The sequence below is a fragment of the Falco punctatus genome (genome assembly GCF_963210335.1).
Source record: "Falco punctatus genome assembly, chromosome: 12".
Classification (NCBI taxonomy): domain Eukaryota; kingdom Metazoa; phylum Chordata; class Aves; order Falconiformes; family Falconidae; genus Falco; species Falco punctatus.
In genome coordinates this window covers 24,122,905-24,138,593 of record NC_137592.1, presented here as the reverse complement: position 1 = coordinate 24,138,593, position 15,689 = coordinate 24,122,905, and the positions used below count along the sequence as shown (strand labels likewise).

The 15,689-nt window shown below is 37.1% G+C and overlaps 1 protein-coding gene across 6 annotated transcripts in view; it reads right to left on the bottom strand.

Moving 5' to 3' along the window:
* CENPF (centromere protein F) overlaps positions 1 to 15,689 on the bottom strand; it is a 42,771-nt gene that overhangs the window by 10,520 nt on the left and 16,562 nt on the right. For all 6 annotated transcript variants that reach the window (XM_080408431.1, XM_080408430.1, XM_080408429.1 and 3 more), the window contains 5 exons: positions 14,551 to 14,679; positions 12,860 to 12,982; positions 9,012 to 9,147; positions 4,341 to 7,786; positions 456 to 2,753 (listed from right to left, as the gene is read on the bottom strand). In XM_080408431.1, coding sequence (XP_080264557.1) covers positions 456 to 2,753; positions 4,341 to 7,786; positions 9,012 to 9,147; positions 12,860 to 12,982; positions 14,551 to 14,679 — 6,132 coding nt within the window. The remainder of the gene's footprint in view (positions 1 to 455; positions 2,754 to 4,340; positions 7,787 to 9,011; positions 9,148 to 12,859; positions 12,983 to 14,550; positions 14,680 to 15,689) is intronic.

Sequence of the window (15,689 nt, the reverse complement as noted above, 5' to 3'; positions counted from 1 at the left end):
ATTTTATTCCCGTATCTAGTCTAACTCCAAGCAAGAGTCACAACAGGCTGATGCTGTTTTTACATGGCAAGTGTCCAATTGTTTCACTTTCTTCTGAGCTCCCAACATACTTATTCTCAATATAAAAACTCACTCACCCAATACTAATTTGTCCTTCCTCTTTCTTCTACAGGAAAGAGGAAACTGCCCTGCACTATTTGATTACTTAAACTTCTATGCCTACTTTCAAGCAACCTTTCCATTCATCCTACACAAAACAAGGTTGTGCTTTCCAGCTCTGTAACTTCAAACTCAGGATTGCATGGAAAACATGATTTTATAAATAGAATGCTTACTGTAAAAGTCTAAGGTTAAAGTTATTTTAAGATATCATTTATTAAGGAAGTGATAAGCGCAGAGGACATTTTATCCTCACTCCTAAAAAGGGAACTGTACCCTGATGGAAATAGTATTACCTTTTTACATAAAGTGCTATTTTCAGAAAGTGTAGATTCCAACTCCTTCTCAAGGTCCTTATAAGACGCTTTTAGAACATTCAGGATATCTGGAAAGGTTTCATTATCAGGAAGGTGTTGCTCCTTCAGCTTCAGCTCAGCAGTCAAATTCTGCAGCCTTTTTCTTTCCTGCTGCCAGCATTCATGCTCATGGTGCATGCGTGCCAGCTGTAAAGACAGCTCCTCTGTTTCTTTCACCTGCTTTTGAAGAGCACCATTTTCCTGCACCTTTTCATTGAGTTTTTGTTTACAATCCATCAGTTCTTGAAGAAGTACTTCCCTTGTTTGATCCAATTTGATATTTTCATTTTTTATTTCCCGACATTCCTGTAACAGTATTGTTTTATCTTGCTCAAGACAAGCTACTTGATTAATCAAGACTTTCTCTTTTGTTCTAGCATCTGCTTCCTCCTTGCAAGAAAACGCTAATTTCTCACTTATATCTTTGAGCTTAGATTTCAGCAGCACCACACTATTTTCAAACTCATCCTTGATTTGCATCTTTTCTTCCTCCTTTTCTTCTAACAGTTTTGCTGTAGTCAGTTTCAAAGACTCTAGCTCAAGGATTCTTTCTTGCTTTTCTTTTAAATCTTTAGCCAAACTCTCTTTTTCTGACGTGAGAACATCAATTTGTAAGTTGAAACACTTCAGCTTTTCAGTCATCTCTTCCACCTCCAATTTTAATGTTTCTGCCTCTGCTTTAGCAGTCTCCAACTGAATAATTACATCTTCTAGATTTTTCTCTGACATCTCCAGTTCTCTTTCAAACCTCTCTATTTTATCCTGAAGAAAGTCAGCTTTCCGTTCGCTCTCTTTCAGCTTTTCAGCAGTGTGGTGTTTTTTCTTCTCATCGGATTCAATTTTTACTTTCAGCTTCTCAATTCCATGTCGCAATTGGTCTACTTCTTTCTGTGCTGAGTTGAGTCTAGCAGCAAGTTCACTTTTTTCTGTTAACAAGCCTTCCAAAGATCTGGAAAGCTTTGAATTTTCCATTTCTGATGAACTTAATTTACTTTGCATCATTTCCAGCTCTCTTAAAATCAGCTCTTTCTCCTTCTTCAAGTCTGCTGCTTCATTTTGGAGTTTTCCTTTTTCTAAAGCGAGAGACACAGCATCATTTTCCACACTTTGCAGCTTCTGCAGAAGATCATCTTTTTCATTTGATAATTGATTTACAGCAGATTTTGCAGTTTCCAGCAGATTTCTTTGTGTCCTCACTTCACCCTCTAACCTGTTAATGAATTCAGTAGAATCTACCTTAGCTGACTCTAGCTCTTTTAATTTCTCTTGTAGCTTCTGATACTTCTGATCCAGTTCTTTTTTATTTTCAGACAACATACTCAGTTCTTGGCCAATATGGTTTTTCTCAGCTGTGACTGAAACAAGGTGCTCTTGAAAGCCAGAAATAGTTTTCAGGTTGATTTCCCTCTCCCTTTCTAAATGCTGACATTTTGCCTGAAGCACCTCAATATCATGCTGTATGAACAAGGCATGGTTCTCAGTATTAACTTGCTCAGATTTTGGACTCCTCTGTTCATTTTCAGCTGCAAGAAATTGTTTATGACAATTTCTCTCAGTCAGTTCTACATCATTCAGTGTGTCATCTGCATTAGACAACCTAACTTTATGTATCTCCAGCTCAGACATTACATTCTCCGATTCGTTTTCTAATGAGACTGCTCTAGGAGATAATTGCTGCTTATTGACAGAGACAGATTCCAGCTTTTCCTTTATGTCACAGTTTTCTTCCTCAACAGCTACAGTAGCCTCCTCCAGTTCTGCAAAATCTGGGCTCTTCAGAGTTAATTGTGGGTTCTGAAAATTCAGCTCTGAGTTTAATTGCTCAGTTTTCATTAGTAAATCCACATGTTTATCGCTTTCTTCTGCCTCATAGATCAGCTTCATATTTTCAGCAGTCTGTTGTTTTGCTGCCTCCTGCACAGCTTCAGTCATTATTTGATTTTCAAAGAAATCCCCTGCACTCAAAAGCATACTACCATTGGAAAATGGCAATGCACTGGCATGGTCTGAAGGGCTGGCTATTTTTCCTGGCATATTTTTACACTCATGTTCTCCAGAAATCTCAGTATAACCTTCCGTTAATCTTGCTTCAGCAGTCTCAGTTACATTTTCACACACAGAGGTATCTCCTACAGCTTTTTTCTCAATGGGGATTAGTTTCGGTTTATTGCTTTTTAGTGCTGAGTTTTCAATGGGCATTTCCAATTGATAAGGAATATCGCTTTCTTGTTGAGTGTTCTGCAAGGGTTAAGAATCAATCCGTTAAAAAAAGGAAAATAAGAAGTATATAAGAAAAAAACAAGGCGAGTTTAAAAAGTTTTCTTAAACTAGTAAAGCTCCTCCTCTTACGTGAAATAAATAGATAGCATCATTCTCTACTTCAGAATCTGCCTTCTCATGGAAAGGATTTACATTTATTTATAGACACATGCATCTTGGGCCAAAAGGTTTTCTAGATACTAAGTGAAATTTCAGCCACATTTACTGAAAGATTAAGTGCAAAGTTATCACCTCCGTATTGTGGGAAAATAGGTGTATACATGACAAAGTGAAAAATTATTAGTATCACTAGTAGGGGAAAGGTTTACTGCACATCTTCTATTAGACATCAGAGAATCTTCAAGGGACACAAGTTCAAATCTCCAAACAATCCCTTTTCCAAATCACCACTCTGTCAGAGGCAGGCTTACATTTGGCACCACCTGATGCTCTCATTCAAAACAATAAAAATGAGTAACTTCAAAACCTGAGGACTCCAAAAAAGAACTGGGTCCGAAGGCAGCACCTGAATGATCTGCACTGAGCACTTCATCTTACAAAAGCTCCAGCTATCCATGGTAAGGAACAGTACTTCTTTCTTCAGTCTCTATGTATCAGTGTGAATGCTTTATGTGAATTGCAAGCAATACATACTAGTAATATTTTCTTCTCTGCAAGGACCAGTTACTCAGTGTTGCACAGTTGCCCAAAATCTAAGGCTTCAACATGCTCTGACTGAGAAGGCAGTGTTAAACCTTAATTTCTGAGTCTCCGTTGACTGGGCACTAGAGGCCACTTGCACAGGACTTAATGGTCAGAACTGGAACTGTCAGAAGTAGAAAATGCACCTGTTATATTTATTTAAGGGAAGTTAGTCTAATACACTGTATGCAAGAATTAAACTGGTTTTTCTCCATTCTGAGTCAAGTTTTGATTCTGCCACTCCTTATAAGGAGCAGTAAAATCTAGATTACCAGTTGCAGGCCACCTACAGCACTGACAAAAAAAAAAAAAAAAAAAAAAAAAGACAGAGCTGACTCCCAAATTTCTTATTCCCTTAGATATTTTGAAGGAATTCAGCAGAGCAGCTAATTTTCATTTCAACCTATCAGCTCATTCTGTTCTGATGATGATGATACTGGAAGGAATTAAGAGGTGTGGAAGCAGTCCCAGTTTGCTTGTCCCGTGAAGGGACAAGGGAAGCATGTGCATCTTTAACCAACTGCATTCAATCAGAGATCTAAGCTTGCAGATACCGCAGTGCATGCACACCCACTAACAAAGCAGGATCCACCCTAACAGAAGGAAAAAACAGGAAAGTAGTGCAAAGTATTACACAACTTTAATAGACTAAAGTTGTTGGGTTTGTCATCATTTGTTATTTCTCACGATCCCTGCGATACATAAACCAGAACAAGGTACAAATTATTTTCCTACTTTCTCTAAAGAACAGTACCATTTCTGTGGGACACAATTTTAAACATATCTAATTTCAAAATTTAAATTTGGCTTACCATAAATGAAAGGGTTGACATAAAACTGATTTGCATAGCAGCAATTACTTACATTTTCAGTGTCTGTGCAGAGCAGTGAATGAGAACTTAAATCAAGGACTTGTAGTTGGAGTCTTGCTGCTTCCAGCTCTAAAGACAGATTCTCAGTTTGTTTTTTTTCTGCTGCCAGTTTGCACTCCATCTCCACAGTCACATTATTCAATTTCTGCTGCCATTCTTCCTTGTCAAATAGATTTTGCTGTTTGAGATTATCTATTTCTTTTCTTTCAGAAAGTATAATTCGTTTCAGCTCTTCTATTTCCTCATTTTTCATATTCTCTTGAATGTGAAATTGGTCTTCCAGCACCTTGATGGCCTTCTCATATGTCTGACACAGCAGCTGAAGTTCTTCAGGTGTTCTCTCTTTGTTAGATTTTCTAGGAATAACACTCCTGGGCTCTCTAACAGAGTCCAGTTTGTGATCATTATGACAATTTTCAACCAAAACTTTTGTTGCACCTTCTGGAATTATTTCTGCAGAATTGTTCAGCCAATTCGTTTCCTCTGTCCGTTTGCACGTACCACTGTTATAAGAATCAAGCACCTCACTCACATTCATAAGACAGAGGCTTTCAAAAAGATCTGAAGAAGAAATTGTGGACTTAGTTTCATCTAATTGGGACAGTGTGTCATTTTGGCTAGAAGATAGCAGCACTTTCAGAGAATCTAGATGAGCATTGCTCAGACTCGTTGACAACGCAGAATTTTCTGCCTTCAGTATTTCAATACAAGACCGTAGCTCAGATATCTTTGAGCTCATACTGCAGTGCTGTTCATATAACTTCATGTAGTCATCCTGGAAAGACGAAAGCTTCTCTCTTACTTCAGCAAAGTGTAGTTTAACTTCTTTGCTGGACAATTTTAAATCTTCATAGTCAGAACTGGGTTCAGTACTGCATTCTTTAAGTCTGAAGGACATTTCCTCATTATCAAAATACATTCTCAAATCGCTGTTATCACTTTCATCCATAAGTTCGTCAGGAAAAATAGATTTACCCACTTGCAAATTTTTATCTGCATTCATTATGTTCTCTTTCTCTGTCACTTTATTAACACCTGTGATGCCATTGGGTTTTGAGTCTTTAAATCCAGAGGCTACTGCAATGTTCTCACTCTGCAATGCCTCACACATTTTCTCGAGCTTGCTCAGATTGTTTGTCACTACCTGCAAGGATGATGCCAGCAAGACTGCTGAATAACTTTCATCCATTCTTCTTTTGCCACAATTTGGGGAAACATTGTCATAATTATACTCCAGTGAGTGGCCATCTTCATCTAATGCTGTAAGGAGAGAATCTGAAGTTTTCAATTCTTTAACAGACAGCAGTTCTTGCTGCAGTCTTTCTTTCTCTCTCACACTTTTCTCAAGTTCTGCTTCCACACCTTTCAAAGCAGTCTCCAGTTGCATCACTTCTAACTTGTAGTTCTCTAGAGAGAGCTCTCTATCCTCAAAATCCATTTGAAGAAGCTCAAGTTTAACTTTGTATTTATTCAGCTCAGCATCTTTTTCTTCCATCGACTTCCTCAGCTCTTCTGAATGGATTCTCTGTTCACAACTAACATCACACATTAGAGCTTCACTTTTTGTTTCTAGCTCCTTCCCCAACTGCTCCTTGTCATGGAATACAATTCCACATTTCTCTTGCATTGTATTTTGTGTCACCCTGACATTTAACATTTCCTGTCTTAAGCAGTCAAGCTCCATAGAGGGCACATGTTGGATACTGGAAAATTCTGACTGCAGTTGCTGAAGTTCTTGAACCAAATCTTTTTTTATTTCTTCTGAGGCTATTAGCTTACATAAGATATCTTTGTTCTCACTAAACACCTGCTTCTCTTCTTCTAATTTTGCTTTCTTTTCCTCAGTTGTCTGCTCTCTCAGAATGCTTATCACATTTGCGTTTTCTTCTTCCACTGATTTATATTTTGCTTGCAAAACTTTAAGCTCTGTTTTGATTTCTTCAGTTTTTGATTCAAGACATTGTCTTTCCTCCTTGTGTCTTTCAGACATTTCAGAAATGATTTCTTCTCTTTCCTTTAAACTATCAGAAATACTTTTATTTGCTTCCAGTAAAGTTATTTGTTCTTGCTCTAAAGCTCTGCTTAAATCCTTAAGGGCTGCATTTTCTTCAGTAAGTTCCTCAATTTTTTTGCTATATGAGCAAATCATTGAAGACATGTCCTCCTTCTCTGAATCCCATGTTCCAGACATGAGCTTCAGCTCTCTTACTGAATCCTCAAGCAATTTATTATTGATCTTTAAATCCTGAAGCTCAGCTTGTTGGTTTTCTAATCGTTCATTCAGAGTTTGCAGTTGCATGTCCTTTTCCTCACAAATAGCTGAAGTTTTTTCAACTAATTTCTGACGTGCTGAAATATCTGCTTGCAAGTTACTAATATGCTGTTTAGTTTCTGCCACGAAGTTTTCATGCATCTGTTCTATGTTAAATAATCTTTCTTCTGTTTCACCCTTTATTTGCAGCAAGTCTTCATACTGCTGCTGCTGATTTGAATTCTGCTGCTTTTGAGCCAACAAGGAAATCTCAAGAGAAGAGATCTGATCTTGTAAAATGGCGAGATCCTTAGTTTCCCCTACTTCTGGAAGAGCTCTTGAGCATCCATGATCCTCAGCAATCGAGTTATTTGCTGCAAGTTGCATATTATCTAAAACAGTTTTATCCTGACCATTTTGTAAATTAACTTCTCCATCTTCTGTCACTTCTGAAGTATCTTTTGCTTTTACAAGACAACAGATTTTTTCATGTTCACCAAGCAGGTCATGGTAACATTGCTCCCTTTGCAGTCCTTCACTTGCTGCTACCTGTAACATTTCTTCTAATTCACCAACTTGGTTGGTAAGCTGGAATATTTTACAGGACATATTTTCTATCTCTTTACAGTACTTTTTATCAGAACATTCCGCTTTCTGCTGAAGTTCATCAAAAGCCTTTTTTTGTTCTTCTAATTCTGCACTTTTACATTCCAGCATGTCTTTAAGTTCTCTGATCTCTGTGCTTTTCCTGTCACTTTCAGTTTCCATCATTCTGAGTTTCTCAGTATGCTCATGATTTCTGATTTGCTGACTTTGAAGGGAACTCTCCAGGTCCTTAATATGAGCCAGCATACCTTCCTTTTCAGACTTAAATTTATTTATAAGATGATCATGTTCATTTTTCCACTGAGAAAAAGCAGCAGCCTCTTTTTGCAATTCTTCACATTCTGTTTGCTTGAATCCAAGCAGCCTCTGCAAAGCTTCTGATTCTTCCTCCATTTTACTTATTTTACAGTTTTGTTCTTTAATATAATTATCTTTTTCCTTGAGCAGGTCTCTGGTAGAATCTTGTTGCTTTTCCATGTCAGCTAAAGCAGTTTTCAGCTTCTCCATCAAAAAACAGCTCTCTTGCTCTTTCAATTTTTCTTCCAGTAAGTTCAGCTCTGCTTCCTGAGCAGTATTCTTATCTATAAAAGAAAGCAACATCAAATTTTTGCCAGTCAATACTGGTAAATCTACTGCTAACTGTCTAAATGAAATATTACTGTTTATTTCTATTATTTTCATGTCCAAAGCATTACTCTCAAGTTATAACACTGGATAAAGGATTGTTTAGATCACCTTAGGCTATCAGACACTAGGTACTCATAGACCTTGTGAACTTTCCACTCTGAAGTTTCATACAAGTCTGTACTCCAAGCTGGTCGGTCCTTACTTGTCAGGTGTAACTACCTGTTGCTTCCATGTCTCACTTCCACCAAATTTTTATATAAAAGTGTGGGGGGGTTCTGTTTGGTTGTTGTGTTGTTTGTTTTTTTTTTTTTTTTTTTTTTTTTTAAACAGGACAGGTGTCATTCCAGTAGGAGACCTTCTCATGGGTCACTCATACTCCATTTCTGCCAAAGACTATCTAAGTCTATATTTAGTCATTTTCTATAATTGTTGTAATTGTTTCCTTGCCTTGATAGGAACAGACTAAGAATCACAAAGGATAAGTACGGGGCAGGCAGGGGGAAAAGCGTTACATTCCACTAGCTGGCTGGTCAAGGCTGCTACTTTTCTGTATGATCAAATACAGAATCATCAGTTGAAAGGCAATGAAAAGTTTGGTCATCATTTTAAGGTGAGCAGAATCAAATTCAAAAGCTTCATTTTGAAATCTTACATGAAGTTTGATGGATGCACAGAAACAAGGGGGATGCAGAGAGACAAGGGGGAATCTATCCTCTTTTTTTAGTCAGATCCAGCAGAACTGCAAGGATTATTTCAACTCAATTCCTGAAAAACTGTGTTCTCAATTAGAAACAAACACTGAAAGTAAGACTCAGCTGTGGTTACATAACATTTTCCTACCTTTTTTTTTTTCTTTTTTTTAAACTTTGTGAAACACGTGAAAATACAAACCAGAAGTTTTCTGGCTTAAATAATTTTTTTAAAAGTTTAAAAATACTGCTACGAAATTCAGTTTGCTGATAAGTTCAGTACAGTTTGATTAATTTTAAAATTGTGTATCTTCAGGAACCGTATATGGCCATAGATAAAAATTAATTTCCATTTAGGACAAACTCAATGTTGGATAAAAGCACAGTGGAAACCTTTTTACTTAATTCACAATGAAACTTACAAGATTGCAGGAAACTTACATCACTAAACATGCAACAGGAGGTCCGCAAATTTAAATACATAACTTACTTTTCACCTCTTCTGCAAAATTCTGGCTCTGCTTTAAAGACTGCTTGATCGTATTTAGTTCTTCCTCAAGTTGGTGGAACTCTTTGCATTTTTTTTCAAGTTGACAGTCAAGAAGATTTTTCTCCCGTTTCACTTCCTAAAACAAAGCCAAGTAAGACCATATTTCATATGAATTGCCAAGAAGATGAAATAATTCATTTTATTTAAATCAAAAGAAAGATATTCCATTAGGTTCTATTAAGTCTTTGGGCAGCTATGGCTGGGGCCCTAAGCACCGCTTGGGAACATAATCTGAACTGTTCTTAACTAGCTGACAGCATCTGAGAGATGCTGCCAGTTAACCTTGTTAGCATGCCCCTTGTTTGCATAGAGCAAACAGCTCCACACAACCTGCCCCAAACAGATTGGGACAGGACAGAACATACCCTACAAAAGTCTGAGCTGGTGAAGTCAGGCTACTTTCCCAAAGCAACAAAGGAAGCAAATCCCTGCAATGCCATCAAAAATAACAAGAAATGTATAGATCAGATTTCCCCTATCATCTCATGCAGAGACAAGTTCTCATTACACTGATCATCATCATCATGGCAATACTGGTCAATTTCATTTAGAAGTGCTTACTGTTTTAGATGGTTGTTTTGCCATTAGAAGTATTTTCTTCCAAATACACTGAATTTAAAAAAAACAAACACACACAAACACAAACCAAAACACAAACAAAACTATGTAACTATGTTGCACACAGGAAGCTAAAATAAAAGTTCTTTTAAGGAAACTAATCCTTTTTTTCCAAACTCTTGTGATGCTGGACAACAGATGGCATGGAACTGGCATGGCCCAATTGGAAACAGGCCATCAATTATTCATCCATTTACTACTAGCAGATGGGCAGCAATTCACAAAAGCCAAGCTCAAGAAATGGAAAGGTCTAGATGAAAAAAATTAAAAGCTTGCTGGCATAGCAGGCTTGTTTTTGCAACAACATAAATAAATCACCCTCAGAACATGATTAAAATTGTCACTGTCACTAACAGTTACTTTCCCTTCTACTCCATAGCCTTCCCAACCCACTGTTTAAAAAAAGAAAAAAATCCAATCACATAAGTTCAACGAAGAAAGTTTTCTAGTAATCTTAACAATAATTTTTCAAAGGACAAGTGTCCAAACTTCTTGCATTCAAAGTACCATATGCAGACAAAATACAAACACAAACTAAACAAGCCTGTTCATGAGAAGATCTAGGGTGATCTACAGGAAAAAAACCAAACAAGTTGAAGGCATTCAAATGGCTGAAAGGTCCAATTATTTTGATATGGTGCAAACATTCCCATTAAGTACCACTCAGCAAAACCCAGGAATCCATAATTTAATGGACTAAGTATCTGAGATTGGAAAGTGTAAATGACTGGTTAAAGCTATAAGCCAAAGAATCCATTTGGTTTCCATTTAGCTTTCAGTTCGACTTGCACACTGTATTACTCAAGTTAGCCGCTCAGCAAGTGTCCCTTGAAAAAACAAAAACCAAGCTAAAGCAAACTTCAGGACCTATACATAGGTAGTACTTGTTATTCTGGAGAAACCCTTATAGGGCAGGATTATGAGCAGTTTAGGGACTGACTGACCAGTTTTTCCAAGAATAGTTGTGGGCTTGCATGCATCATCAAAATGTAGACCATACGCTAAGATGCCAGAACTGCTAAGCTATTGAGATATCACCATTGCAAAGCTCAGTAGTCCTCAGACGAAGCGTATCCTGTATGTCTTACACATGGATCTGTTCTGCAACATTTTTGGAACACTAGTCTTATTATAAGGTAAGGACTAAAAACAGCAGTGGATTAACCAGTGGAAAACAACTATATTCTCCACTGGGTAGCTGTACCATTAGTGTAAGACCACAACAATTTCTCTTTAATAAAGGAAAAGAAATGCCAATCTCACTCTTTGTTTTCTTTCGCTATTAAAAAAAAAAATCTACTGTCAACAAAGCCTCCAAGACTTTGAAACAATTTGATGCAGTATTTTGCATTATATTTATCAATGAGAGCGAGGAAGACAGGCCATGCCCCAAGTTCTTCTAACATATACCACACTCCTCATGTGCGAATCTTAAGACAGAGGACTGTAGTGTTACTGATTTTTTCAGATATTACAATCTCCCCCAGATTAAGCTTCTTTATAAATTTATTGGTCATGTTCTAATACAATATGACTGTCACCAGCTGTTCAGTTGTCTGACCAAGGCAAACAAATAGGAAGAATATAATCTGCCTACAGTTACAGCCTAGTAAAATGCATACAACACTGGTAGATAAAACAAAGCACACCCAAGAATTTGCAGAAAAAAAGTATTTCTACATATTAGATGTTCTCTGGCAATGGGATCTCAAGAAACTGTATCAAATCTAACCTCACTCCATAATTTCAAAGCCAGACGAGGCACCAGCACACAAGATCTGATTAAAACAATTTTATTTTTTTGTCTAAAAATATGAATGATTACATTAAAAATGCACAGTAGGTTGATGGAGGCTTTCCTCCTCTGGGATACATTGGAAGAACAAGTTATCTGGATTAGCTTACCACTGGAAGGCACCAGTTACAGTTAGTTACTAAATAGGTTTCAAGGACCACTATCTGGCATCAAGGCCAAGTGGCATAGAACAGCCCATATCTGTACCACTAGTCTTCTGTCTTCCAAAACAGGTGGCTCTAACCAAACTGCTTGCTGGGAATGGTCCCAGGCTCATATGAACTCCCAAACTGTGTCTGGGAATAGTATTGAAGAGTGCTAGTCAGCTGGGCCAAAGCCACGTAAAGTGCTGTTCTAACAATTAACAGTATAAACAGTCACATTCCAACAGCTGGGAATGTTCCCAGACATTGTAATCTACCAGCATGAATGCACCTAAAGTTTCACAATATATTAAAAGCTGTACCATCATTTGTGCTGATCTGAACAAAGAACACTATTTCAATTTAAATTTATTCATAGAATTTTGACTGGTAAATTTTTGATAAAAATAATGCCACATTATTTTTATGTCTTCTCATTACAACAGGCAACAAGCAAAACAAGTGTTTAAATAAAAGTGACATGGATTACGGAGGTATTGAGCTCCTTTTTTACTTGTTTCTCCAAATAAAGGATAAAATTTGCATTGAGAGCTCTCTAGTAGCACAGTGGAAACAATTTTCAAGTGTAGCCACTAAAATTGCCACCGAAGCAAAACGAAAAAGTAACTGAGAAGACAAAGGAGATATTACAGTGAAAAGTTTTCTGCATGTGTGAATATGAGCTAGTATGGCAGCATCCAAAGACTTCTCTGAATTTATCTTCATGTGGGAGAAGTTTTTACAGCAATGTATATATGTTGGACTGTGTTTCTTCAAAGAAAAATGCTTTTTTTTTTAAGAGGATACAGCACCGTACAAAATCATTGATTTTGGCACTGTGCATCAAAGCAGTAGTCAATGATTCTAGAATTTACTTTTAAAATCAGACAAGCATTGATACATTTTTATTTCAGGACCAAAAGCAAGAATCTCTTGAAACAAAAATCTATCTTTGATAAAAGATAAATCCAGCATGAACTAGAACCCTATCAGCAGCATTACAGCAGTGAACCCTAACTGCACAAACAATTCCACGAATTGCATTAACCTATGTGACATTACTGAAGACCTCATTTTGTTACAACTAAGATACAGCATTAAGATAATCCATAAGTGTTCAACAATTGCTTATGGGAAAATCCACTATTTGAGCAAGTGCTCGACAGTACTAGTGTTTACACATTGCCAATTTATGCTATCAATTCTGTCAACTACTCCTCTGCATTCGATACCTCAAAGCTTCTTGTCAAATCAGTTTCCTTTGCCCGAGCCACTAATACAGCCTGCTCTGCTTCACGCAGCTTCTGAGTGAGATCACTGGTATCACGTTCCAAGCGTTGTTTCACTGCCATTACCTGTAAGAAGGTTGAAAATCAATGCTGTATTCATAGGCATAGATAACTTTTTTTTTTAAACTCCCATTCTTGAACTCCAACATTCTACTACAAAATAAAACTACATTATTTTATCCCACCATAAGCCTAAGGTTTCTTGACTGGTTTAGAAAATAGCTGCTTATTGCCTTTCCACTCCTTTGTCTCTAGCCAGAAAGATGGTATGTCTCTAAAATACATGTATTTTTAGACTGTCTGAAATTGGATTAATACATCCAAATCGCAGTTACATCACCACAATGGTACCTGTACGATACAAATAAGATCGGGAATGTAATAGCCTTTTTGCTAAGATATGAGAATCAGAAAGTTAGGATCATAACTGCGCTTACTGCTCCATTGACACAGATTTTATAGAAACTGACCAGGTTTTAGCTCTTTCAAATTAGTCATATTGCTCCAGATTAAAAAAGAAGAAAATGCCATTATCAGGTCAAAAAAGAGGGGGGAAGAAGTCTATTCTAGGTCATTAGCTAATAAATTAGCTTTCTTTGAGAAAGAACTGAAAGACACCTGTTTTTCTCTCTATGAAATCAATTCATTCAGTAAGCATATACAAAAAAAGAAATCCCCACTGAAAACTTTTCATTGAATATATTCCCATGGCTATGCTTCTACACTAAAACAAGCCTGCAAGAAGCTGTTGTGTCAGAAATACTGTTTCAGTGCAGCCTGCCTGCTAATGGGGTTTCTCAATTTAACTTTGAAAAACTTTGGCCCTTCCAGTCAGCTCTGCTGCTTTGTAGCTGCTCAGCAGAGTTTTTTTGAGGCTTTTAAATATTCCCCTTTCCTGGTCACCCATTCTTCAGGCTTGTGCTGCTTTCTAACCTTGAAACTGTGATTTTGTGACAACAGATGTGTTCTATTAGCTAGTTGCTGCCAAAGCTGTGGAAGTCCTCCTTCATACTGATGTTCCTCACTACACAAGCCCTGACACTCATCTGATTCTGTGGAGAACCAGTTCAGAGACTTAAACTGATAGCAAATACTTGTGCCCATGTACATATATGCTCATTTACATACAATTTTTTCTTTGCTTTTAGCTCCTGTATCAGCTCTCTGCAAGGTCACATGAGGGGCAGCACTGCTAAAAAAAGAGGGACCAGGACTGCATGGCCAGGGTGTATGAAATGGCATTGCTGTTCCAAAGAGCAACTAGCCATAGATCAGTTAGTTTAGCTCTATCATGAAGCTGCACCTCTGCACATTTTCTATAGAAGGTGTCTCTTGTGATCAGCCTTAAATCTTTCTGAGACAGGAGCAGCTATTTCAGCTGCACTATTCTGCATTTACATCTCCTTCCGTGTGGGAAGTGGACTAGCCCAAATTTCTAAAAGCCTTACATTCAAATACATAGTATTTCAGTGAAAAAGGGTAAATACAGAACAGCTAATACAAACTATACAAAACATTAAGAAAATCCCCCCACATTAATTGCTTTTTGCTTTATGTATAATTAAATTAAGGCAGTACTTCTGAGACAAATAAATACCAGCTCTAGTAGAAGATTTTAATATAAAAAAGCCTACTTTGTCAAATTCTGCCTGCAGAGCATTGAAGTCACTTTTGGCTTGCTGTAGTTCCTGATTCAGTTTGTTTCTTATCTGGTTGCACTGCTGATCCAGTGTTTGTAAGGAATGTTGCTGACAAGAGAGTTCCTAGAAAAGAGTAGCAAAGAAATAAACAGATAACTGCAGCAAGTCTCTGTTTTTGGTTACTAGCATGATAACTGATTTTCATTAGCAGATACTGCCTGCTCAGAGACACTTGTCTTACACAGTGAACAACAGTTTAAAAACAATTTTGATGCATGCTGCAAATGTCACAGCAGCAAGAATGGCCCTAACCCAATTTCTGTCATCTGCTTAAAAACTCCATTACAGCAACATTCCCATCACAGAAAGAGGGGAAAAAAATTAATCTAAAACTAGTGAAAGTAATGGTATTAAAATTCTTCATCTTCAAGATAAGTTTCATATAAGAATTACATTGCAAGCGGACAAATTAATCTCTGCTGTTATTTACTGACCATACTACTATTTACTTACCATTCTGTAGGGTTGATTTTTTTTCTAGGAAAATTAAAAAAGGACTGAGCAATAAGATAATCTTACAAGGGCAGTCATGAAAACTGCACAAATAGTGTTCCCTAAACAAATGTCCTGAAATGTGCAGAGGAACATTATAGTTCATGTGCACCTTACAACATGCCAAGTAGGCATCCATTAGAATAAAGAGCTGTACTTACCATTTCTCACGAGGCCTGTTCCTATACTTTTGGACCTTATAGTTCTGATTCTACACAGATTTCAGAGGTTTATTAGGATGTGAAACAGCAGGAGGTGTGAGGGTAATAAAAAGCAATGAAGGAAAAAAACCAAGATACTTTTCAGCAATAATTGCTATGCAAAAGTTAAAATTTGCTAGGAGAGCATATTACAAGATACTTGTGAAGGGGAAAAGGCAATAAAGCTCTTGAGCTTCTCTTACTAGTTTTAGAGTATGTGTAGTTTCTTCACACAGTCAAGCTGCTTCACTAAAAAACACAATACTATATTGTCACGAGACAAAATAGAAGAAAAAACCCTAAAACTAAAAAAAAAAAAAACACACAAAAAACAGCAGAACGGAAATGAACGGAATGTTCACAGTGAAGGAACTAGGGCTG